This window comes from Xenopus tropicalis, chromosome 3 (genome assembly GCF_000004195.4).
Source record: "Xenopus tropicalis strain Nigerian chromosome 3, UCB_Xtro_10.0, whole genome shotgun sequence".
In the NCBI taxonomy this organism is placed as follows: Eukaryota; Metazoa; Chordata; class Amphibia; order Anura; family Pipidae; genus Xenopus; species Xenopus tropicalis.
In genome coordinates, this window is record NC_030679.2 from 70,137,049 (window position 1) to 70,164,575 (window position 27,527).

General features: G+C 35.3%; 1 protein-coding gene across 1 annotated transcript; it reads right to left on the reverse strand.

Annotated features, from left to right (window-relative positions):
- On the reverse strand, nt 1-27,173 carry slc13a1 (solute carrier family 13 member 1). Its single transcript, XM_002934970.4, has 16 exons — nt 27,033-27,173; nt 24,084-24,212; nt 23,264-23,400; nt 21,219-21,406; nt 20,801-20,852; nt 19,654-19,699; nt 17,831-17,896; nt 13,372-13,532; nt 10,853-10,972; nt 9,263-9,361; nt 9,067-9,168; nt 6,678-6,781; nt 5,544-5,653; nt 4,561-4,722; nt 2,452-2,589; nt 1-212 (listed from the first exon to the last, which is right to left on the reverse strand). The coding sequence occupies exons 1-16, from the start codon at nt 27,132-27,134 to the stop codon at nt 63-65; spliced, it is 1,866 nt and encodes a 621-aa protein (XP_002935016.2). The 5' UTR covers nt 27,135-27,173; the 3' UTR covers nt 1-62.
- Between the last annotated feature and the right edge of the window lie 354 nt (nt 27,174-27,527).

Below are 27,527 nucleotides of genomic sequence, written 5' to 3' on the forward strand. Positions count from 1 at the left end.
TTTATAGAGCAGTAAATGAGTACTGGTTTATACAGAAAATTAATTACATTTTCCAAATTCTTTTATGGTATTACAGTACTGTTTGTAGGAGCAGTGATGATAGGTGCCCATGAAGGATAAGTATCTAGATTGAACATTGGAACTGCCCATGTTGAGATAGCCAGCATTACCACAAGAACACCCATGATATTAATTCCAAGGCCAGCTTTCACCTATAAAAAGAGGATTATACAATATAATCACCATCATTATCATTTTTTGTATAGCGCCAGCAAGTTATGCAGAGCTTTATACAATATCATCAACATTATTATTTCTTTGTATAGCGCCAGCAAGTTATGCAGAGCTTTGCATTAATTTATAAAAAACAAGGGTATTGAAATACAAAGCGGATTCCAAAAAAGTTGGGACACTAAACAAATTGTGAATAAAAACTGAATGCAATGATGTGGAGGTGCCAACTTCTAATATTTTCTTCAGAATAGAACATAAATCACATAACAAAAGTTTAAACTGAGAAAATGTACCATTTTAAGGGAAAAATATGTTGATTCAGAATTTCATGGTGTCAACAAATCCCAAAAAAGTTGGGACAAAGCCATTTTCACCACTGTGTGGCATCTCGCCTTCTTCTTACAACACTCAACAGACGTCTGGGGACCGAGGAGACCAGTTTCTCAAGTTTAGGAATAGGAATGCTCTCCCATTCTTGTCTAATACAGGCCTCTAACTGTTCAATCGTCTTGGGCCTTCTTTGTCGCACCTTCCTCTTTATGATGCGCCAAATGTTCTCTATAGGTGAAAGATCTGGACTGCAGACTGGCCATTTCAGTACCCGGATCCTTCTCCTATGCAGCCATGATGTTGTGATTGATGCAGAATGTGTTATCTTGTTGAAAAATGCAGGGTCTTCCCTGAAAGAGATGACGTCTGGATGGGAGTATATGTTGTTCTAGAACCTGAATATATTTTTCTGCATTGATGCTGCCTTTCCAGACATGCAAGCTGCCCATGCCACACGCACTCATGCAACCCCATACCATCAGAGATGCAGGCTTCTGAACTGAGCATTGATAACAACTTGGGTTGTCCTAGTCCTCTTTGGTCCGGATGACATGGCGTCCCAGATTTCCAAAAAGAACTTCGAATCATGACTCGTCTGACCACAGAACAGTCTTCCATTTTGCCACACTCCATTTTAAATGATCCCTGGCCCAGTGAAAACACCTGAGCTTGTGGATCTTGCTTAGAAATGGCTTCTTCTTACTGTAGAGTTTCAGCTGGCAACGGCGGATGGCACGGTGGATTGTGTTCACTGACAATGGTTTCTGGAAGTATTCCTGAGCCCATTCTGTGATTTCCTTTACAGTAGCATTCCTGTTTGTGGTGCAGTGTCGTTTAAGGGCCCGGAGATCACGGGCATCCAGTATGGTTTTACGGCCTTGACCCTTATGCACAGAGATTGTTCCAGATTCTCTGAATCTTCGGATGATGTTATGCACAGTTGATAATGATAGATGCAAAATCTTTGCAATTTTTCGCTGGGTAACACCTTTCTGATATTGCTCCACTATCTTTCTGCGCAACATTGTGGGAATTGGTGATCCTCTACCCATCTTGGCTTCTGAGAGACACTGCCACTCTGAGAAGCTCTTTTTATACCCAATCATGTTGCCAATTGACCTAATTAGTGTTATTTGGTCTTCCAGCTCTTCGTTATGCTCAAATTTACTTTTTCCAGCCTCTTATTGCTACTTGTCCCAACTTTTTTGGGATTTGTTGACACCATGAAATTCTGAATCAACATATTTTTCCCTTAAAATGGTACATTTTCTCAGTTTAAACTTTTGTTCCGTGATTTATGTTCTATTCTGAAGAAAATATTAGAAGTTGGCACCTCAACATCATTGCGTTCAGTTTTTATTCACAATTTGTTTAGTGTCCCAACTTTTTTGGAATCCAGTTTGTAATTTAAGAAACAAGGGTTACAAACTTAACATAGGATTAGAGGACCCTACTTACAAGAGCTTACAATCTAAAGGGTTAGGGTTCATTTAAAACGTAAGGAATATGAATACAATTGGTGATTTATGAAAAGGTAATATCGGATCAATCAAGATACATTGAATAAGTTTCCCTAAACAGGTGGGTCTTTAAGGAATGTTTAAAAGTTTGGAAGGAAGGGGAGTTGCAAGGACAGACAAAAGCCCAAGACTCTTGCAGCTGGGAATAGGATAAAGTGATGAGAGAAGAAGAGAGGTGAAGGTCAGAAGCAGAGCATAGGTTGTGTAGGGATCCCAAAGTTTGGGCCCCTCAGTCTGGGTTCCCCTTTAGACAGGCAAACCAGTGGGTGGCCTTGTGGGATATGGACACCTAAGGGTTTTTCATGTCTTGTTCAGTTTATAAGGTTAGGTTCTGTAATATAAATGCTCAATCTTATAGGTAACTTACCATGTCCATAACTTGCAGATGACCATAGGAAAACACAATAGCATTTGGTGGGTTGGATACAGGAAGTAGAAAGGCAAAAGAGGTGCAGAGAGTTGTGGGAATGAGGATATAAAGGGGATTTACGTTTATTGCTTCAGCCTGTAAAAAAAAAAAAAAAGAAAAAATATAACAGAATCTGTTTATTTTAATGTGATTTCTCACAAAACAAGAATACCACAAATCTGCAAAATAAGAACTTTGCAAGAATCTGGCATGCTAAGAACACACTTTATCAGTTAGGTAAGACCAGACCAGAGTAAGGTGGGGAAAAATTGAAGCCATACTCTAAGCCAATTAGATGCTTTGCTTTGGTTTTCTAACTGTTGAAATCTAATTGCTGATTGGTTGCCCTGGGCAACATCACCGGTAATGTTTTACTCCACTTTTTACACAGCATGATAAATATACCCAATGAGGAAGGGAGGAGGCATTCATTTGTTATGTGACATGCTCAGCCCTCTACCCTTCTGTAGCTGCCTTTGGCATTTTAGGCTAGGAAGTCTGTCATTATCTAAGGTTAGATATATTCTGATATTAAGTGGATGGTAAAAATTAACCTCTTAAGGTAGCCATACATTGTAAGATTCGCTTGTTTGACAAAATCACCAAGAGAAAGGATCTACTCCCGATATGCTCACCTACGAGTGGTTGATATCGGCATCATGGAAACCGAGTTCAAGGGAAGGGCTTGTAAAGGTACCCTTTAAGGCTTCATGCATCAGAAATATCTAATGCCTGTACAGCACTATGAGATAAACCAGGGGAGACTGTAATTGCCATCACTGCTTCCCATAGTAGAGTTGTTGCTGAGGACACCGTCACACAAACCTAAAACTGTATTTGCTGATGCTTTTGGCTCAACAAGAGCTGGACAGTTTGTTTTGTGATATAAATGCAATATTTCTCCACTAGATAAAGAACTTGCATTTGCAGCGGCATCCCTAGATTCTCCCACATTTGTAGTGTGGCTGCACAAAGAGTTAGACAAATCAGTTGGTGCATTGTTCAGAGACATATACAGTTCTTTCACTGGATTTACATTGCTCACACTTAGTTCCTTGTATATGTATGTAAAATTAAATGACATATTAACCTGTACAACCTTGTATGTGGTTATCTTATGTTGGATGCGCCCTTATTTTTCAGCCCATACCTAATGTTTATTAATATGGTAGTCATGTAAGCACTTGTGAGTGTCCTTTTATTAAATAATTTGATTATTGAAACTTAGCAGTAGCGGCTGCATTTCCCACCCTAGGCTTATACTCAAGTCAATAAGTTTTTCCAGTTTTCTTAGGTAAAATTAGGTTCCTCGGCTTATATTCGGATAGGCTTATACTCGAGTATATACGGTATATGATATTTCTTTTTGGTGGCTTCCATTCTAATTCTTGCCAAAAAATGTAGCAAAGATGCAGGGGAAATGCTGCCACTAAGAAAATTAAGATAGCAATGCCTTGCGGGCTACCAGAGGAGTAAACATATGCTTCTGGCAATTGTTAGAGAGGAAATTCTGGCTTTAAAATCGAAAAATTTTGATTAATTTTGTAATTACTTCATTTTTCTAATTAAGCTTTATCTGCTTTTCCTAAATAAAGTTTCCCAGTTACAATGCACAGCATCCATTCCATGGCTGGAGTGGGTTTCTTTCCTATTATTTTTGCTATCTGTCTATAGTTCTTTTATCAATCTCTCGCAAACCTAAGTTGGCTTTGTTAAATTACTTTATACTTTGGAATCTGATTTCCTTATTCAATCAGGGTTGGTAGATTTTATTTAATGCTATTCTTTAGTGTTTTCCTTTCCAAATAAATTATAGGAGCTTCAACCCACATGGAGTTTTTGTATAATCTTTTGTGAAATTTGCTTATTTATTAAACTGTACTGTATTTGCTGATGGCCAGTGAGCTCACTCATTGGATAACACAAGATCAGTTATGATTAATTCATTATTATTCATTAAACTCAGACCATTTTTTCAACTGGAACTTCAAAAGAAAAGTTATATTGATTTCATATTTTTTGAGGAAAAATGAACAGTAATACTCATAGAATTAAAATGAAACTCACCAAAGGTGCTAAAATAGGCAAGAAGATTGTGATTGTAGCTGGGTTGCTTGCCACTTCAGTTACTGTTGTAACTATTAAACTTGAGATAAGAATCACACTCCATATTGGCAATGACCCAAGTGGAGTCATCTTGTTAGCTATCCACTGAGATAGACCAGATACCTAAAGGATTTTCAATATAAAGTTATATAGATAAGAACTATGGTTAATATATTTTTTGATACATGTCCTGTGCAAAACTGACATAAACAAGTAGACACTACACACCATACACTGCACCTATTCAATGTACAATGGTAAAAAAAAAAAAAAATCTTAAAAACTATGTTGCACTGAGACCCCAAATTCCCACCCCCCACTAACTCAAATATTAGAATAAGCACCTTGATATGTTGGCTGTAAGGCTAATGCCACACGTAGCGTAGGTAGCGTATTCTCGGCAAGTGTATGGGGCATATTTTTGGATTGTGTTTTTCGGCCGAAAAACGCAATCCAAAAATATGCCCCATACGCTTGCCGAGAATACGCTACCTACGCTACGTGTGGCATTAGCCTAACATATTCATGGGGACTGTTTTAATTAATAACACATAGTTGCTGTATAAGGAATTTATAAGGTATTTATATTGCGATGGCAATCTTTTCTCTCTCTTTTTGTAGCTTGATACTGCGTTTTAGTAAGTGTGCTGTAATGGAACATGCATGCCAATACTATAGAGCAGCTTAGGTTTGTGACAGTTATGCACACAGTAACCTTATTTCCTTAAAGAAACAAGCAAGAAAACAACTTCAGTCATGGCATAGGTACAGCAAGTAAACTGCACCATTGCATACATTAACATGTGTAGTTCTACCAGTGTGTCCATACGCTTTTTAAACTAAGATTATTATGTAGCATGTAGGGAATAACTGGAAAAAAGAACTGAGTGTATTAAATAAGTGTAAATGATTAAAGACAGCTGTATGTTAATTAAGCATGTTACCTCACAACCTTCTGCCAGGGCAAATCCACCACCAACAAGTATACAAATATCCCATGGCATACAGGCCTGAAATTCCTTCCAAGTGATGAGTGGAACGTAGCTAAAAGAATCTATAAAAATATATTTATTTCTAACAATGTTGCAATATTACAAAATAAAATTACTCATTGACTTTGTATTACTAACAGCAAAAACATCAAAAATATCACTGAAAATTGCTGAAACTTTTGTGTTCCGCCCTATAGACAGAGATCTACTCCCACAGCTGCTAGCATAAATAATAATTATTCAGAGTTTACCACCCCATCAATTCCGTGCTTTTACTACTCTATTCCTCATTGCTCCTTGGTTTAAAGTTTTGCCTTGTAATGAATTAAAACAATGTCACAAATAAGGGCATAAAAAGATGCAAATATCTGCAGTTACGGTATATAATAAAAAGTAGTTACAGTGTGTGTTTATGCCATTTTATGAGGAATGCAAACACATGGATGTTATAATGTCCTAAATAATAGAATATTTGTACTGCTCTTGTCAATTTCTTGGCAAACTCACAATCTCATCCTCCCACACTGGAAACACATTCTATGGACACAATTTATGCATTCCTAGGAAAATAATTTTACTAGAATCTCATAATGTGTTGGACATTGAAAATAATTAGAAAACTAGAACTATTAATCTGCTTTAGAAAAAGATCTTAGTTTATTTTAGCCGCTGATAAATAAAAAAAAATGCCAAAAAATACTTTAAATAGGGCTTCTAAGTGGTCTTGTATGAACCAGTAGAATGTGAATTTATAAAAAAAAAAAACATTCATATTTCTTCATGAAAATGACAGCTAAAAAAAGTATGTTCAGCAAAGCCCTATTCACTATTATTATTATTATTATTTAACAACACATATTTATGAAGTGCCAACATATGCCAAGGGGCTGGTTTGCACTGAAGTTGAAAAAAGGAGTATACTGCCCCTTTAAATGTTCATAAAAAGAAAGAGAAGGGAGAAAATGGTCATTGAAATGTTATATGATAATGATACTTTTTCACTGTAAATGTAATTCTAAAATGACATTTTAATATTTGTTTGTGTGCGACATAATAAATGTTCCCAACAAAACAACAGTACTTAACTGCTTTTGTCTTTGGTTCCCCGAATCCATGGATATGCTGGTATGATGAAGAACAGAAGGCCCAAAAGCAAGGCAGCTGTAGAATCTGTAGCATAACCCATATACCTAATAGACAGATAATTCCTTTGATTCAGTTTTAAATGGAAGAGTATACTATTGTTGTGTAATGGTTATAAAGTTTGTTTGCTGAAAGCTTTATGTATGTTAAGTACCTTGGAAAATATTGACTAATTTTTTTTAATCAGTAATTAATGATTAATGATTACATCAACATTGTTTTTTTCTTTGGATATTCAAGAGAAACTGCCACTCCTAGAAATAATCCCCTAAATTGTAGTGTATGCTTAATAATTTTTTTTGACAAATAGGTTGTACAGGTATGGGACCTCTTATCCAGAGTGATCGGGACCTGGGGTTTTCCGCATAAGTGATCTTTCCGTAATTCAAGTCTGCTAGAAATAATTTAAACATTGAATAAAACCAATAGGATTGTTTTCCCCCCAATAAGGGGTAATTATATCTTAGCTGGGATCAAGTACAAGATAATGTTTTATTATTACAGAGAAAAAGGAAACCATTTTTAAAAATTAGAATTATTTGCTTATAATGGAGTCTATGGGTGATGGCCTTTCTGTAATTCGGAACTTTCTGGATAGCGGGTTTCCAGATAAGGGATTCCATACCTTTATTTATTTTATAGCTTTTGAAATGTGTATGGTTTATTAGGGTGCAACCCTAATCTAACAATTCCAAAACGATGCTGTTTGTCAGTAGAGCAGCAAATTTCTGGCGCAAAAAAAAAGTTAAACTGAGCAATTCAAAAATAAAGTTACAAATGTAAACAGAAATTCTGTTTGTAAAACAGAAAAAAAATAAACACGGTTATTAAATACCTGCTACACTTAAGTGGATTTTTTTTCCAACAGCAACAGTTAACCTTTAATTATTAACCTAAATTTGATAGTATTTGAATAAAGGTCAGTAAATGATGTATTTAAAAAAAAACACTGTGACAGCAACTCTGTTATAATGAATAACAAGAAAGAAACTTTTAAAATGAATGTAAATTTTATATGCTGAACTTCCTGCATCAGCCTAAAGGTTCAGCATCTCTGTAGCAGCAATGATACAGGCCTTTAAACATGTCACAGCAGCTCCCCATCTGTGATTTATTAGAAATTTCTGCGACACTCTGGGCAGCTGTTGAGAAGCTAAGCTTCGGGTACAGTTTTACTATCTTTTATGCAACATTGTACTACATGTGATTAATTTTGTTTCATAAAACCTTATTTGATGGTTGTTGGATGGTTTCTAATCTATGATTCTGTATATTGACTCCTGGCCTGTTACTGATGAGTGAAGACAAATGTCTGCCTAACTTTTGCTTGATATTTAGTTCACCATTCTACCTTTGTCTTCTGGTACATTAAAATTTGACTTGCACTTAACTTTCTCCAAAGTCCTAACTGCTTTGTCCTTGCTGCCTTAAAGACATGACAGTTGCTAAGTATTTTTTTACAATCATCTGTTGTGTTTTACAGCAGGTAGGAAGTGCTAATACTGTGTTTGGATGCAGCCCACAAGTACCTCCACCTGTTCTCCTTTGTACTTCAAGTCATGACAGCTTGAATTTATCACAGCAGCATTATGATCTTATCTTTGCAGAGTCATCCAAGATGACTCTTTACCTTTGTAATTTATTAACACCTTAGTAGCAACAACAAACTGTTATTTTGTGTATTGTGTTTTTCCTATTATTTTATGTCCATCTACACTCACATGCAGTGTCGGACTGGCCCACCAGGATACCAAGAAAATTCCCGGTGGGCCCACTAGCGTTCAGGGCTGAAACGGCAAATAAGGAGGTAGAAACAATAGGTTTTCTACCTCCTTCTGTCGATTCAGCCCTGAAGGCAGATTTTGCCCGATCGGCGAGTCGACCAATATCAGCAGCCTCCTGCAATATCGGTCGACTCGCCGACTTGCCATACACGCACCGAATATCGTACGAAACGAGATTTCATACGATATTATCGTGCGTGTATGGCCAGCTTTAGTCTCTTGATAACACTACTATTCCCTCTGTCACCCAGATGAATCTGAGGAAAGACTCACAAACTGCATAGCTAAATATTAAAACACAAATATTAATGCTTATAAATAACTTTGTAACATGTATTTTCCTTACTGCCAAAATAACCATTGCAGCTTACTGCTGACCAAAATTGCTATTAGTTGTAATGTTTTTTCTTTGTACTGTTTGAAAACCCAGGAAACTGTTTTTTTGTTTACTGTTTTTACTATTACTTCAGCACTTGGAATATAGAGACATCACAAACTTGCTTACAGAAAGCAACAAAATACAATATGTTATAAAATAAACTACTTACTTTGGAAACAGAGTAGCCCATCCAGGAATAAAACCAGGATCTCTGGTGAACCATAGTAAAGCCATTAATATAAACAGTATGAGAGTAATAATTTCTTGATAGCTGTAATAAAAAGGTGAACAAATAAACTGTTATTTGTATGTAAATATATTTTTTGTTTTGTCAAAGAAGTTAGAATATGTTACATTGTACAAACCTTAATGGCCCAAGCTTTTCATATTCATCCTTAATTACTTTTGCTGAAGCTTTTTCTCTGTCTGTCCTTTCCTTGCCACATTTGAACATCTCCTTAAAGCTGAAGTGATAGAACACAAATACATGATAAACACCTAGAAATATAAGTTTTAATTATCTTTACTCAGAATTAGTAACTACTACCAAACCTGCATAACTGATATATGGGATAAGCAACGGCCATGTTTGAAAAACCCTTCAGGTTATTTCCTGATGTGATCAAATTGTAATCTTATCAAGTGTATCTTTGTGTATTTGTTATTAAAAGTCTTGTTTCTTTCTCCTTTACACATTCTTCTTTGTTAGCACCCATAGTTAATTTGCCATTCGGATAATCCCTTAAATTGACCATTTATTGGTTGGTCCTGCATGGTATCTGCATGAATGGCCACATTCCATTTTTGGGTTGACAGCGGAAACCCGGTCCCAATAATTTTGTCCAGCCCATTTTTGGAGTTTTGTGTGACATTATGTCCAATTTGCTTTTTTTTGCTCCCTTTTTTGTTCTATTCCAATACACACAAAGGGAATAAACATGTGTATAGCAAAACATGTGCTACTGCAATACTTTCCTGTGAGAAATACTTGATTTTCTGGAAAAATTTCTGGGGTGCCAACAATTTTGGCCATGACTGTATATAGTTGTGTCTAGATATGGGTGTATATGTTACTTATCAAGGTATCCCTTGGTAGAGAACTTTATTGTACAATAAGTGCATTAGTGCTGCAAACAGTGCACCTAAATATAAACATTACAATTGCAAATATTTAAAAAAAAAAAATCAAAGTAGAAAGTGGATAAAGGGTAGGGGGCAAGGGCTGGTAGGGTTTGCTACTCTGCACCAGGCCCCCCAAAATGTTTTCATGGTTGGGGTCCAGCCCAGAGTAGCTAGGTTATACAGTGTAAGAAAATGTATACTGCTAACTATAATTGTTATACATTACATCATGTATCAGGAAACCCATTCTCCAAAATGCTTCAAATTACAGGAATGCCATCTCCCATAGATTCTGTTTAATCCAAATAATTCAGATTCTTTAAAATAATTTTGTTTACTCTGTAATAATAAAACAGAGCCTTGTATATTGGATCATAGCTAAGATACAGTTAATTCTTATTGGAGGCAAAATAATATTTTTGGGTTTATTTAATATTTTAAATGATTTTAGTAGACTTAAAATATGGTGATCCGAACTACAGAAAGACCCCCCTCATCTGGAAAACCCCAGGTCCCAAGCATTCTGGGTAATAGATCCTATACCTGTATTAAAAGAAGTATACAAATAAAACGTAAAGCATCCACATAATGTTTTGTTGTTAGAATCCAGGAATCTCCATTATATAAGGAGCAGCTTAATTTAAAAATTAATTTATTGTATTTATGTTTTATTATTACAATGTAGACAGCTGTGTTCTAAGAGAAGTTTTCTTTTAATTTAAATAATGGTTTAAAATAAATCCATCTGCAGCATAAAAAAAGTTAATTTAAAGGCAAACATCCCAATGAATTTTCTGTAACTCACATAATTCTCATAAAACATGTAAACTTACTCAAATCCAAAGAAGAGCCACTGTAACCAAATCCATGAAAGAATCATTAGAATAACAGCGATCGGAATGCAAAGAATAAACCATGTTCCAAAATTTATGTCTGTGCTACCTGGGTAGCGCCTAAAAAGAATTGCATGAAGAATATAAAAATGTTGCAATTAAGTAAAATAATTGAAAGTAAAACAACAATACTGTTTAGTACAAAACAAGTTTGGTGTAAGGACTGCATCTTGGTGAAACATTTGTTTTAATAATCACATTGTTTATTGACTGAGGGAGGAGAGCCTGAATATCAGAAAAACACGCAGCAAGGAATTTAGTAATTAGGGCTAGTGGAACACTAGGGTTTTTCTACTCCTGCATAGAAACAGGTGAAAATGACAATTATATAATGCAAATATAAATATATGCAAATAACCATTGCAAAACTACATTTGAAAAACTACAACCATTCTCTACTTAATAAATTGAATTGGATCACGGTCAATTAAAAGCTTTCCATTATATTCCTGGGCAAATACGCTAAAGTCCTAAAAATTTAGAAACCATGGTACACCTATACCATTCTGAGCACCACTGATTTATATTGCGGTTATCCTAATTTTCATTGTTTCTCTTAGCAAAATTTTGTTTCCTCCATATGACACGTATAACATAGGTTTATGGAACAACTCTCATGCCTGACTATTTGCCACTTATTCCATGTACCATGCTTTGTGTTTCCTTATATCTGACTAATTCTGACCTCTGGTGAGTTGTCCAGATCTGTACCCCCTATCCCTATGGTGTACTTTTTAATTTCTTAATTACACTTTTTACATAGCAAATAATTCACTCTACTATTTAAAATGTTATTCTTGATCCAAAAAAATATATTTTTTTAGTTGTAATATAGGTGTGTGGCAGCCATCAGTGCATTGTGCCTGAGTTTGAGTTTCAGAAGGAGCCAGCGCTACACATTAGAAATGCTTTCAGGTAACCTATTGTTACCCTACTCCTGTGTAACTGGAGTAGAATAACAATAGGTTGGATTTTTTTTACTATTGAATGCTATTCTGATATCTACTGAGAGCTGCTATCTTGCTACCTTCCCATTGTTCTCCAATGGTAAACATACACGGGCCGATAGTAGCTGCCGATATCAGTCCCTTGGACCGATTCGGCAGCTTATCGGCCCATGTAAGGGCAGAAACGAGGGGCCTGCCGAACCAATATCTGTCCTGAAATTGGCCAGATAACGATAGGCCAGGTTAGAAAATTCAGTCGGATCGGGGACTGCATCGGCTCGTTGATGCGGTCCCCGAACCGACTGCCCCATTCCCGCCAATATAATTCGATCATTTGGCCCCAGGCTACACGGTCCACCCATAGGTGGGGATATCGGGTGAAGATTCGCTCGCTTAGTGATCTCGTCAAGCAAGCGAATCTCAACATGTATAGGGACCTTTAAACAGTACCTTGTACTTAATCCTACCTTAACTGCATGAAACCATATTGAAGGAAAACAATCCTATTAGGTTAACTGAACATATAAATGATTTTTTTTAGTAGATTTAAGTATAGATATCCAGATTACAGAAGGATCCCTTATCTGGTAAACCCCAGGTCCCATACTGGATAATATATCCTATACCTGTATACATTTTTAAGCCAAAATAAGCCAAAATCTGACCTCTGAGTGTGCTAACAGGCAGATGCTGTGCCTGCCAGTGCAAACACAAAAGCGATCAGAAATCAGCAGATCTTTTCTCTGCCTTTTTTATAGTTATCATGTAGCATTTTCAACATGTGTTTTGTTTTCAATTAACCTTCTGTACAGTTCAGTTTGTATATATCATAAAATTGATGAAACATGCACCAAATAGTTGTCTAAGATATTTCTGTATTTTTTGCTTTTGATTCTGGTAGCCATAACATGTATTTAAAGGAGAAGTAAAGTCACCTTGCAAGGGAAGCAGGTCTGGAAAGCAGTAACATTAAGGGGCACATTTACTAACCCACGAACGGGCCGAATGCGTCCGATTGCGTTTTTTTCGTAATGATCGGTAATTTTGCGATTTTTTCGTATTGTTTGCGATTTTTCCGGCGTCTTTACGATTTTTGCGTAAAAACGCGAGTTTTTCGTAGCCATTACGAAAGTTGCGTAAAGTCGCGATTTTTTCGTAGAGGTAAAACTTGCGCGAAACGTCGCGCCTTTTAAGTTTTAACGCTACGAAAAAGGCGCGACTTTGCGCGCAAGTGTTAACGCTACGAAAAAATCGCGACTTTCGTAATGGCTACGAAAAACTCGCGTTTTTACGCAAAAATCGTAAAGACGCCGAAAAAATCGCAAACAATACGAAAAAATCGCAAAATGTTCGTTTCCAATCGGAATTTTTCCAATTCGGATTCGAAATCGTGTCTTAGTAAATCAGCCCCTAAGGGTTTAGATGGGTGTGGGCAGGGTCCCTATGCTTACAAACTTTAGTTTAATTCTAATTTTCAAAAACTCTACTGAGAATAAAGCAAATACTTCTTACGACTGGAATTGCTCAGCAAAGATTAAGTTTGTTGATGTTCCTGTAATTGTGGTGAGTCCTCCAATTGTTGATGAATAGGCTATACAGAGACCCATTGCCTTGCACATCATGTGGTCTTTTTTACACCTGTATCTTTTCTTGTCTGATGAAACTGGTTGTTCCTACAAGTAAAAAAAAGTGCATCCCCTTTAAAGCCTTTTGTAACCGTGTACACGTAGGTGCAGATTTATTAAAATGTGAGTTTACAGTTTAATACATAAAAACTCATCCACATTCTATTTATTCCTGTGGGATGTTTAGAAGCTTATTTATCAATGGGTAAAAGTTAGAACTCACCATTTGATAAATACAATTCTAAAAATCCCATAGGAATGAATAGAACGTGGGTGAGTTTTTATGTATTAACCTAAACTCACATTTTGATAAATTTGCCCTTTAAAGGAACAGTAACACCAAAAAATGAAAGAGCTTTAAAGTAATAAAAATATAATGCACTGTTGCCCTGCACTGGTAAAACTGGTGTGTTTGCTACAGTAACACTACTATAATTTATATAATAAGCTGCTGTGTAGCCATGGGGGCAGCCATTCAAGCTGGAAAAAAGTAGAAAAGGCACAGGTTACATAGCAGATAACAGATAAGCTCTGTAGAATACAATGGTGTTTTATCTGTTATCTGCTATGTGCCTGTGCCTTTTCTCCTTTGAATGGCTGCCTCCATGGCTACATAGCAGCTTATTTATATAAATTATAGTAGACTTTCTGAAGTAAACACACAACTTTTACCAGTGCAGGGCAGCAGCACATTATATTTTAGTTACTTTTATACACTTTCATTTTTTGGTGTTACTGTTCCTTTAAAGTATCATTTTTATACATTTACATTAGACAGCTATAGTAAAGATAACAAAATTACAAAGGTAAAGAGATTATTTACCAATCAGGCTTAACAGACACTTTTACATATAGGTATGGGACTCCTTATCCGGAAACCCATTATCCAGAAACTTCCAAATTACGGAAAGGCCATTTTCCATAGACTCCATTATAGTGAAATAATTAACATTTTTAAAAATGGTTTCCTTTTTCTCTGTAATAGTAAAACAGTACCTTCTACTTGATCCCAACTAAGATACTTACTGGAACCAAAACAATCCTATTGGGTTTAATTAATGTTAAAAAAAATTTTTTTAGTAGCCTTAAGGTAGGAGATCAGAATTACGGAAAGACCCCTTATCCGGAATACCCAGGTCCCAAGCATTCTGGATAACAGGTCCCATACCTGTACTTTGCATTTTGCTGCTATTCCTATTCAAACTTTTTGGAAAGAACTGGTGATTATCTTTTATATTACACAGTATGTCATATGAAACTTTGGAACATGTTTTTCATGGTAAATGTATATTTATTATGCCCTCAGCTCATCATTTATATTATATTGCATTTTAACTGTACCTATTATCTGTAAATAACTTTTGAAAATTAATGAGCTGTTCTGAGATAAGTTCCTATAGTCACTGCCCTAAGAAGTTACCCGGCATTTGATTGAAGAACGCTGTCTGGCTTGAGCATTTTTATTATTTTATTGTGTAACTAAGAGATAGTAAACATCTGAGTGAATTACAAAGTCATTATGACGGGCAAAATGTCAGGACCATAAAAACTGCTTTTACATTTACGTACAAAGTATGCAGGAAGTAAGTATGGAGAAAGTGCCATGCTTTAAAGATTAGAATAGATGAATTAAACATTTTATTATGCACTAGATAAAATATTATCATCAACCATGACATTGCATTTCTGTTAGAAATTAGCTACTTTAATTTATGTAATGAAAATGAGATTTAATAGCTGTTTCTCTTCATGAATTGTTTTTGACTTTGTTATAAAAGTTGCTATTAGGATGTACAGTACATTCAAGGGAGTCCATTGATGCAAGGTAACCCTTGTCCTACCCCCTTGGAGATAATCGGCCAAAATGGCACATCTCTTCCTTGTTGATGTAATGACTCTGAAGTTATGTAAAAAGGTGTTGCGTTGTGACTAAAAAATATGGTGATTGCATCTGAAATTGCCCACTTACCGTATATACTCGATTATAAGCCGAGTTTTTAAGCACTAAAAATGTGCTGAAAAAGTAACCCTCGGCTTATACTCGTGGACGGACGTGTGCACACATGCCTGCACTTACTCATGTCAGTCCTTGGGGGGAGGTGCGCGCAACGAGCCAGAGTCAGCCAGAGTGCGCGCAACTGCAGGTATGCACGGGCACATGTGGGCATGTGGAGGGAGGGAGGTATGCACGCAAGTGGAGGGAGGGAGGTATGCACGCAAGTGGAGGGAGGGAGGTATGCACGCAAGTGGAGGGAGGGAGGTATGAACGGGCACAGGTGGAGGGAGGTATAAACAGACACAAGTGGAGGGAGGGAGGTACGTACGTACGTACGGACGTACGGACGTACGGACGTACGGACACAAGTGGAGGAAGGGAGGGTGGGTGCGCACAACGAGCGCGTTACATCTGCACATCCATCTGCACAACGAGCCAGATTAAGTAATTGGTTCAATAACTTGTTATTTACAAAAATTAAATTTGTACTAAGTTCAGCATCAAGAATTATTTTGCCCTTGTAACTACTATTGTAGTACTGTGGTGGGACTTGTACACTGGGATCCAAGTACTTGATAATTAGTATGGCAGCTTCCTTAGCCTTCCCAAACTTGCTTTTGTCTGCTGCTGTAGCATTTTTCTTTCCCTAAAGTTATCTATTTATTTATCTGTTATTTATTTGATTATTGAAACTTAGCAGTAGCAGTTGCATTTCCCACCCTAGGCTTATACTCGAGTCAATAAGTTTTTCCAGTTTTCTTAGGTAAAATAAGGTACCTCGGCTTATATTCGGATCGGCTTATACTTGAGTATATACGGTAACTTGTAGTAAGTGCTTCTTTACCAACTCAACCTCACAAACGCCTCTTAGCAGTGAAAATCGGTACATCTTAAAATGACCTCAGTACTGAACTTAGAGACGGATTCCCAGTATATCATATAGATAATATATATCTGAAAATGAATGAGCTATCTCTCTTGTATCAATAATTTAATAGTTATTAAATTATTGATACAAGAGAGATAGCTCATTCATTTTCAGATTACACGGTAGCATAACATCCAGTGCATTCTGCATTAGAACGGAGTGTTAGCATCTATGGCAGATGCAGCCTCACTAATGCTAACCTCTGCTAATCTCTGATGATTTGAAACAGCCTCTAAGCTAAACTTCTTAGCAGCTAAGAGCACCCTAAGCATGCACAGTGTTTCTGACACTCAAAATGTGTACATCCAATTGAATGTTGATTTAGCTGGGGCAACAGCATGTGACTGTAGGCATATACACAAAGGGAGCCCTGCATACACCACCTGTTAATGGCACGTGGTAGATAGAAGGTGGCCTTTGCACCAGAGCTTGCTGCTATCTGCATCTCATAGTGCTGTGTGCTTAATATCTAATATAATATGTGTCATTAAGTAGTTGCACATATTTAGGTATCCCTGGAAGCTGATTTCTTTCAAAAACATATATTTAAAACTCTAATATTCTGGACCCCCCTGAAGTTACTAGATCTGCTTTTTGCTTCCTACTTTTTATACCCCTTTTCAGAGAACCACTGCATAGCAAAAATTATTTAAAGACCCATGGAATCTAATTTTTTATTCATTGTAAAAAAAGTTTTGGAATTACTTAGCTGTGTGCCTTGCACTTTTGTTGTCCTTTTTTATTATTTACAACTTAAATGAGTGCTGATTTATTCTTTGCAGGCTTGCTCCATTTTCTTGTTGAGTTGTGAATATTGCACAGGATACAACATATAGAAGAATATGTAACGCAGCACAAGTGGCAATAAGTGATTTGTTGTTGGGATTTAAAAATGTACTGAATGCATTTCTAGCAAAACAGGGTACCTTTTTATTTATGATATGTTAAAATGTTGTTGTAGCAATGGCAGTAATAATGGTAGTTACACTATAATTTACATTTTTGTAAGCTCTTTTGGGCAGGGCCCTCTTCACCTCTTGTGTCGGTTATTGATTGCTTTATATGTTACTCTGTATGTCCAACGCATGAAACCCACTTATTGTACAGCGCTGCGGAATATGTTGGCGCTTTATAAATAAATGTTAATAATAATAATAGTAATTTTGAGGTCAGTTTTAGTGGGGTCACAAGTTTCACTTACAGAGGTGTTTAAGAATATGCCTCAAACATTATTCAACAAGTTCCTTGACACCTTTCTCGAAATTACATTTACTTAAATAACTAGTAGTGTCACATACTTTAAGTTAAGAAAGCAATTACCTGGAGTACATCTTAAGTGCAGTATTTGCTCCAGAAAGGCCTTTTTAACAGGTAGTAAAAGATTGCATGTAATATGTTTTGCCTGTTCAGTATACTTCCTACCTCTTCTAATTCTGTTTTCAGTTCACTGCATGCTTCATTTTGGTATTCTTGGTATTCTTCCATTGCCTAAATAAAAGGAGTGACAATGAAGGATTTTCTAAATAAAATCATGAACGTATTAGTTGTATACTTGCATTACGCTACATAACTTATACAAGAGGAACAGTGTCATTTTGTGGCCTTTTGTCTTTTGTACCTGTTACGGACACTATATTTATTGGTGGAGTTTCCCTACACTATTCCAAAGAATGTTCATGACAGAAAAATGTAGGACTTTTTTTCAACAACAGTTAGAGATCCTCAGGAATATGGGTTACAAAAATAGCACTGTAAATATATTGAAACCTGTAAGTGTTAATTTAATAACAAACACAAACACACTTTAAATATATTCTGTGGATTATATATATATATATATATTTATATACATACACACAAGTCCATAGGTGAATTGGTGCTTACCGGGAATCTTTTAAAAATAACTTTTATTGATTAAATTAAATGCTATATTTTTGTTACATTACATAGCTACAGTGTTATTGCTAAAAGAGTTAACCAAATTGCATGAGCCGAGGTAAAGATTTGCTTGCTGATTTGGCATGTCTCTAAAAGTGAATGCGTTAATTATTTTTAACAATTCAAATTTCTAGTTGGAAAAAGTTTGCACATCTTTGCAAATCTTTAACAGCAATGGAGTTAATAAAAAAGGGGGTTATCTGAGATGGGTGTTTATTGTTTAATGCTGCTTAGATATTTAGACTCACAATGTACTCAGTCTATGTTTATAGTTATGTTTTATGTTCACACTTTTTACTTTGCAAATCATTTGAAGTTCCAGTGAGGCACAGCTTTGTGCAGCATAAAGAACACCAACAACACAGCTGACCTGTGTGCACAATATTGAATGTTTTTTGGTCCAATGCTTAAGAAATATTTTTTCTATTAAGGCCTTACCCATCATTAGTACTTTAGTTGCATTGCTATCATGGGTGCCTACAGGTGCACGAGCAAGGAGCATGTAATGGTGCAAGTATCTTTGTAGTATTTAAACTAATGTTTTTGAACTTTGTGAACTATTTATAAATAGGCCCTATGGTCTGTTTCTCATTTTATGTGCTAATATACTGCACTATAGTCTGCTCACTTCATATACAGTTCTCCTATATAAGTGCAAAGGAACATTAGTGTACTAAAACAAACTTTTCCTTGGGTAATTTGTGAAGACAAGTGATGTGGCACAATTATTTTCACAAATACTTAATATGTTATAATACAAAAATCCTCCTAATCATTAGTTAAGAAAAATTGAAGATATCTTCATTTGGCAGAACTGTTCTAGTCATGCCTGTGGAGCACATAACAATTGTTTTAATTTGTTTTTTTAGCATAGTAAACAGATATAATACAAATGCACATTTTTTCCAGAGTTCTCTTTAATAAGTCCTATAATAACAGTAATGCTTGGTTTGGCATTCATTTTCTTTGTTTATTTAGCATAGCATTTAATTTATGTAAAGGTTTAATAGAAGATTACTAGAGTTTGAATTAAACAGAGACAATACTTGCTAACTAATGCATTACCATGATTTAACCATGCAGTCAAACTGTCATATTTATTATTTAGTTTCGTATTAATTTTCAAAATCTGAATAATTAGTTGATAGTAATCTCTAAAGAGTTTTCCTTCCTTCCATTATCAATGATCTTCGTTGCCCACTCCCCACATCTGCCAATCAATACGCTGTCAGAAGCTATAGCTGTTCTTTTCTAAAAATAATAATTAATTACTGATTAACTTTTAAATACAAAAATGTTAAACTTACCGCCTTTGTTTCAGTATTATAACTTGTAACACAACCATTACTGTATCTGAAAAATATGTGTAAAAAGAGGGTTTAAAAATGTGATCATCGACATATCCAGATGACATAATAATATAGTAACATAGTAACATAGTAAGTTGGGTTGAAAAAAGACATACGTCCATCAAGTTCAACCATAATGCCTATATATAACCTGCCTAACTATATGCCTAACTATATGCCTAACTATATGCCTAACTATATGCCTAACTATATGAGCTCAATTTAAAAATAGCAGTGATCAAAGCAGCTGTGTCTGTTATTATGTGTATATTATATATAATATATGTAAAAATATATAAATTATATTGCATAAAGCAGCTTATATGTAATACCCTGATTCATCTAAACAAACCATCTACATAAAAATTTAGTTTTAAGTAGTAACAGAAAATTGTCTTTTCAAGTAGGGATGCATCAAATCCAGGATTCGGTTTGGGATTTGGGAAGGATTTGGATTTAGCCACATTCAAGTGTCTGGCCGAACCAAATCCAAATCCTTAAAATCATTCGACTTTTGGTTAAGTACACACAGAAGTAAAAAAATGTTTGCGTGCACTTCTATTAAACTCTTCCATGGTTTAATTTGCAGGATTTGGAATTGGTATTCAGCTGAATCTTTTAGAAAGGATTTAGGGTTTGGACGGACCCAAAAATTGTGGATTCGGTGCATACCTAATTTCAAGTAATAAGGCCCACCTTCTGGGATCTAACGATTCACTGTGCAAACAAACAAGCCAAGGGCAAACATATACATGTTAGGTCACATCAGCCAATTAATGAACAAAGTTCTGTCTTTTACTTCCTGTTACAATTAGCGCTGTATTATTTCCTGTCATGTGATATCTGAGGGGGCACCCAGACCATCATAAAATGATAGGGTAAAAGATGTAAAAGGGCAATATTTACTTAATATACATATTTCAGTTTCGTAGGATTCCTTAATAACCAACAAATAGTTTATATCATATTTAGTGGGCTAAGTATCCATTCTGGGGGTATAGTTTTCCTTTCATGATTTGTGCAGTGTTTATTAGGAGCAAATCCTTGGTAAGGATCGGGTACTTTGTGACACCTGGTGGCTTAGTAAATGTGCTTACTCACTTACCCATTAACAGGTTTCAATTCAGAACTTTTTGGCTGACTCTCACAGTTTTTTTCTGTTGATTATAAACATAAACAATTGTTGTTCATCACAGGTCTGTTTCAGATTGCAAAGCAAATTAATGGAAACAGCATTTACTCTTAGGCTATTATAACTGGAGTTCTGAGCCTGCAGAAGGAATATGGAATGTAAAGTGTATGTTTGAAAGGAAGATAATACTTGCATATTAGTATCATAAAATTCTGCTACAAAGTCTTGGAAGTATTCAGTGCAGTCATAAGCTAATAGCAGTTGGTGATTCCAACTGTAGCCTGAGCAGTACTGTTCTAAGGACCATATGTAAACAAAAACACACTTGTAAGTATGACAGACTGGAAGACGTATCTGTTTTTTTTTTTGAAAAATATAAACATATATTTACCATCAAGTTCTAAAGCCTCATTGTCTATGCCACCTGTTGATCCTGTTTGCATTGCATCTACTTCTGCTTCTGCATTTATGATTTGCTGTGCTACAGCTTCCACTATTGGCATCACCATGGCAGCCGTTGAGGTGTTGCTAAGCCACATGGACAGGAATCCAGCACTAAACATAAATCCCAGCATAAGCCTGCAGACGTGAAGAAGATATATATATTTATTTCAACTAAAATACTTTTAAAAAGGATATATTTTAAGTTGCTGAATGCTGACATGCATCTGGTTAGATGATGAAGTCCCTAAAATAGCATTATTATATGTCAGCTACTGACATCTAGGAAAAGAGACTTTCTGTTTAGAACTAAAAATATTAGAATCTCTGCCAAATAGTAGAATCTCTTGTCATTTAGAATCAGAAATAATTTAAGCTAATATACTAAAGGTTTCCACTAGAAAAAGCATTAATAGCATGGCATATTTCAGGTCATTCATTGACCCAAAAGATATCAGCTCTGCTTCATTTCTGAATGGCATTATGTGTGTCCAACAAATGGGATGTAGCATAGCAGCTATTTAGTAGTGCTTCAGGCCTAGATTATTGTGAAATTAGGAGAACTAAAATGCTGTACAAGTATGAGACCTGTTGTCCAGAATACTCGGGGTTTTTTTTGGATAAAGAGTCTTTCCATATTTTTGATCACCATACCTTATATCTACTAAAAATCATATAAACATTAAATAAACCCAAAATAATTGTTTTGCCACCAATAATGATTAATTATATCTTAGTTGGAATCAAGTAAAAGGTACTGTTTTAATATAACAGAGAAATGCATTTTAAAAATGTATATTATTTGATTAAAATGGAGTCTACGGGAAATGGCCTTCCCGTAATTTTGATGGTTTCTGGATAATGGGTCCCATACCTGTATATTGTAGCATTTTCCATCATCCTCCACTGCATCCAGATGAGGTGTCATAAACTACTCTTACCTTCATAAATCACAAAACACTTTCTTCTTCTCAGTAGTCATTCATGTTAATATTTTGCATTAACAAAACACAGGAACAGGATCTTTTAGCTGGAATGCTAGGGGGTTGCCCATTCCTTAAGTCTAATAAAAAACATTTAGCATTGTTTTACCACCAATATGGATTTTTGCTAGTCTAGTACAGGACAAGGTACTATTTTATTACAGAGAACAAACATATTTCCTTTAAACTACAGTTTAAAGGAAAATTAACACTAAAAATTTTTAACTAAAAAATCTATTCTACCCTGTACCAATAATTGCCCTATCCTGAAAACCATTTGTTATTTTGAACGCTTTAGAAGAAAATAAACTTGACTTCCGGTCATTTGAACAAAGGCGATGCGGCGATGCCGGGGAAAGTATCAGGGATGCATCAAATATGCAGCGATCGATTAATTGAGCCTAGCCTGACTCCTTCCTATACAGAAGGAAGGCTAGGCTTAATCAATCAATCGCCGCATAGTTGATGCATCCCTGATACTTTCCCCGGCATCGCCATATCGCCTTTGTTAAAATGACCGGAAACCAAGTTTTTTACAGGAATTTTCTACTAAAGCATTCACAATAACAAATGGTTTTCAGGATAGGGCAATTATTGTGGAAGGGTAGAATAGATTTTTTAGTTAAAAATGTTTAGTGTTACTTTTCCTTTAAACTGTAGTTTCACAGAGCAATAGTTTTTTGGCTCCAAGAGCCAGTGACTCCCATTTGAAAGCTGCAAAAAGTTAGAAGAAGGCAAATAATTCAAAAACGATAAAAAAATAATGAAAAACAGTTGAAAAGTTGCTTGGAATTGGCCATTCTATAACATACTAAAAGTTAATTTAAAGGTGAACCATCCCTATAATCTACTCTGCTATAAATACATGGAAATAGCAGATGATTAATTCAGACATTGTAAATAGACTTGCAGCATACCTATGAAAAGAAGAAGATTAACTTGATGAAATGCATAAAGTGAACATTTTCCAAATTACCGTAAATAGCGTATTACTACACATTTAAAAACATACCATCCAGGATTTACACCCACTAACATGACCATTCTTAGGGCGATTCTTTTGTGTAAATTCCATTTTTCTATTGAGGTTGCCAAACAAATTACCCCAGTCAACAAGAGATGAAAATCTTTGAAATAGGTAGCTGCAACCTGGAATCAAAGTAAACATGACATAATCTGTTATATATAGGCTTTAAGGTTATATCCTTGTGTTCTAAAACTGGATTACATGATAATGTTAGCAGACAATGAGGAATTAGCAAACTTTAGGCTATATCCATGATTCTTTATAGACAGGACAATATTTTAGAAGCATAGAAATCATCACCATAAACATCTTTAGGAGTGAAGCTGTGCAAATATCGTAGCCTAGTGATTATTTCTTAGCTCTGCATTGTACATTTTTAGAGCATGTCAACAGTAACAAAGCTTTAGAAGCAAGTGGAAATGCTGCAGAACTCTGATAAAGTTCAAATGAGTTTACAAAAAAAAAAGTAGTAATTTATTTAATTAACAACATAGTATATTTTTGTGTATGAATTTGCCACAGTAAACCTGCTGTGCCTGCTGCAATTGCAGATCCTATACAGAATAATTAACTGTGTGTGCATTTCGGCACAAAGGTGTGGAAGTCCTGCCGTCATTTCTGGTGTTTGGCATGTTTGTGTCTGTGCCCAAGTTTTTAGGCAGTTAGCTATTGACCTCCTGACCAGGCGGTAGCTCCAGGGTTCCCCTGCATCAATAGGAGCAGCAGTGCTCAATTCAGAATTAAAGGCAGGAAGGACTAAGTGGTACTTACTGCTTTGGATGGTAGAATTTTATGTAGCACTTACTGCTTTAGATGGTAGAATTCCAAACAGTGGAAACATCAAAGCTGGAAGGAAAGCAGTCACAGAAAGGGGCAAAGCTTCTGAGAGCCAGAAAATGGCAACTACAAAAAGCACATAAGCACATTCTGTTTCCTGTAACGGAAAGGAAATTATACACAATTAAAAGCAATATTAGTATTAACATTATACAACCTGACATAAGCAGAATAGGTGATCTTTGATTTATCATTGGCATACCTTTAAAATTTTGTGATATAAGCTTTATTTATTAAAACATAAAAATACTTTGCATCTCAGAGCAAATAAAACAAGTTTATCAGTAAGTATGTGTGCAGCATTACATTGAATAAGAGCTTTAAGTAACAGAAAACAATAGCTGGAAAACATATGTACAAAAATAAAATTACAGGGTAACCCTAACCCTAAAAAATTCAATAAACGTACATATATACCATCTCATTTACTGGAGTACTAAGGGATGCAATGTTGTGCTCATTATAGTGGCATACAGTAAGTAGTGCAAATACGTTGTGCCTAACCATAGCCCAGTGAAAGTTCTGCTCTGCTTAGTGTTGAACTGAAAAAGCACAGTGCTTTGCTGCACAAATGATCCTTGTACTTAATTCTTGTTGTAAGCAGACAATATGTAAAGGCTTCTAAAGCACCTTGCACCTGCATGCACTTCTATTTTTGTGTCATGAATAACAGGCAAGTAGGGCTGCCACACATTGCTATTAACAGAATATAATTCATTGTCATGCTCTGCACAGGTGTAACTTGTGGGGTGATGAGATGTGCATGTTTTTTTGCACTTTGCACCTTGCCCACCCAGGGTTGGTGAAGCATTTAGTCTGTATTGTGTTTTATTCTTACAGTTGATTAGATATTTAATGATTTATTTGATAGCTCTTTAGCTTTATTTTTTTCCAGTTTCAAATAACACATTTATGAGCTGCTGGTGGACCTGACCTGGTCAAAATGACCGAATCCAGCATATGTCAGCAATTTGCATGCACAGCTGACAAACAGCATGCTTGGGTTCTTTGCAGTAGGGAAAAATGTCAGCTTCATTAATTAACCATTAATAAATAAAAAAAAACAAGATTTGTCAAAAATAATCATTTATCCATTACAGTTTTTGAGTGTATGTTTATATTAATGACTGCCCGCTTTAACAGAAGTATGCTTGCAAATGTGAGAGACTTCTGAAATTAAATGGATTTCTGGCTTAGATTTGATAGATTTACTGTGAGAAAAGCATATTTATATGATCTGCTGTAAGAAAGTAAATTAAGCATTTAATAAATAAACTATAAATATACTTTTGCTGAAGACTGGGTGAAACATCTTAAGAGCCATGGATTTACAGTACTGGCATGAAGTGAAAATGTGCCAATAAAAAGCAAGTGGCCCCAAACTGCACTTGGTCCATGAACATGTGTGCATAGGGGAAAGCAATTTGCTGATTACAGGACTTCCCACCTGATTTCATGGCAGAATATTCCCTGGAAGGAACATAGCAGCAGGGATTCATAATGACTGTGTGCTATAAGTGCCATTACTTATTATCTAATTTACATGATGTCGCAGTGTAGTCATTAAAGGGACATGTCATAAAGGGACATTGATTTGGTGCACTCATAGTTTATTTATAAATGCAATATGTTCACCCTTTTACAGATTATAATTATTTTATCATTATAAATATGTATCTTCATCTAAGATATACTCTCTGCACTTGCAGAGAGTATAACTGTTGATAAAACTAAAGGCCAGGGTATGTTATTATCTTGTGAAGGCTTATTTATTTATTTTCATATTGGTATCTACTTTGAAAAGCGATCAAAAATTAAAAAAAAACACGAATGTTTACCTTATTTGTTTAGAAATCTGAATGGAATAAAACCGTAAAGTACCTTGAATTTGTAATTTTACAACTTCAACTCGAAACTCGAAAAACTTAAATTGACTATATTGACTTCTATATGACCTCACAAGCTTTCAGATGCCGAAGTTTTACATCCAAGTTTTTTGTGTGTTTTTCCCACTCGATAAATATAAAAATTTAGCCTTTTTTTAAACTATAATTCAAATTCATGATTAGTAGTGCAAAAAAAAATATTAGAGCATTAATACATAAAACCCTTAATGTCCTCTCTGCTATTAACGATAAAATATGAGAAAAATTACTCTGGAATTCTATACATTTCCAGTGGTTTATTATATTAGAATGCCTTTTTGTTGAAATAAAAAAGATGTCCAATCTTCTCTTAAATGAATCAAGCCCTCTCCTAAAACTTTTGGAAAAATATGTGTTGCTTTCACACTATGTCCTTGCATAACTAACTGCTATAAAGCCAGTATTCTAGCCTAGAGCGAACAGTGTCCTGACCTTCTGTTAAAGTAATGAAATCATAATATCCTCAATGAAACGTCACTTTGCATTTTGCCACTTGCCAATTTGGCATGTCTTAATGCATTTTATAACCTATAATTAGTGAATAGTGCTTAGTTACATTTTAAGTAAATGATACTCCTACTTGGATCTTATTTTCAAAAATAGCCTAGAAAAATATTGTTTGGTGTACTTTTAGTAATAGTTACTACAAATGTTCTATAATGCATTACTTTGTGCTAATTATGCCTATCCAAACTTCAAAAGATAGATCAAAGTTAAAAAGGCTGCTCTCCTTAAAATTTAATTTAGTATGCTATAGGCAGTGGGTTCTGCCTTGCTTTCTTATAGTCCTTGATTCTATGCTTTATAACATGTATCATAAAAGCTTTGTCCAGTTGAATCAGAGATCCTTGCTTTTAACTAGATACAACTGTTTTAGCCATATACTATATAGCAATATGGAATTAAGTGCCATTGCTTCATTACTCTCTGTAGCTTAGCATTTACATATCACATTAACAATGTTACTTATAAACAATGCAAAAAGAACTTACTTTTGATTTAAGGATAAGTGGCACAGGCAGCAATAGTAATGGTGTAAGTACAATCAAGCAAAGCCTACGGTACATCCATATGTATCTGAGAAAAGCCCGCATTGTGGTAGTTAGCAGGCTCTGGTCACCTGTAAAAGTGCAAAAACTCAAGAAATGACCCTTAAATAGGCAGCCCTGATTAATGTTTCTCTAAGCAATCACCTTTAACCAGTGAAACATTTTTTCAAACTTAGTTAACGATAAATTTTTATTGTTTTACTAGCTTCAGTATTGATCAACTCTGAGGCACTTATGGAGCAGTATGAACTTTTAGTATCAAATGGTTGCTGCCAACTGCCAGTTACTGCATATCAAGCTTTTTATTCACCATTGTTAAAAATACATTATTTATTTATTTATTAAATTAACAAATACGTATGATCAAAAGAACAAGTTTCCAAACTTACTCTGTTTTTAGAGGACAAGACTGAAAATGTGGTTAATTATTAAATTATC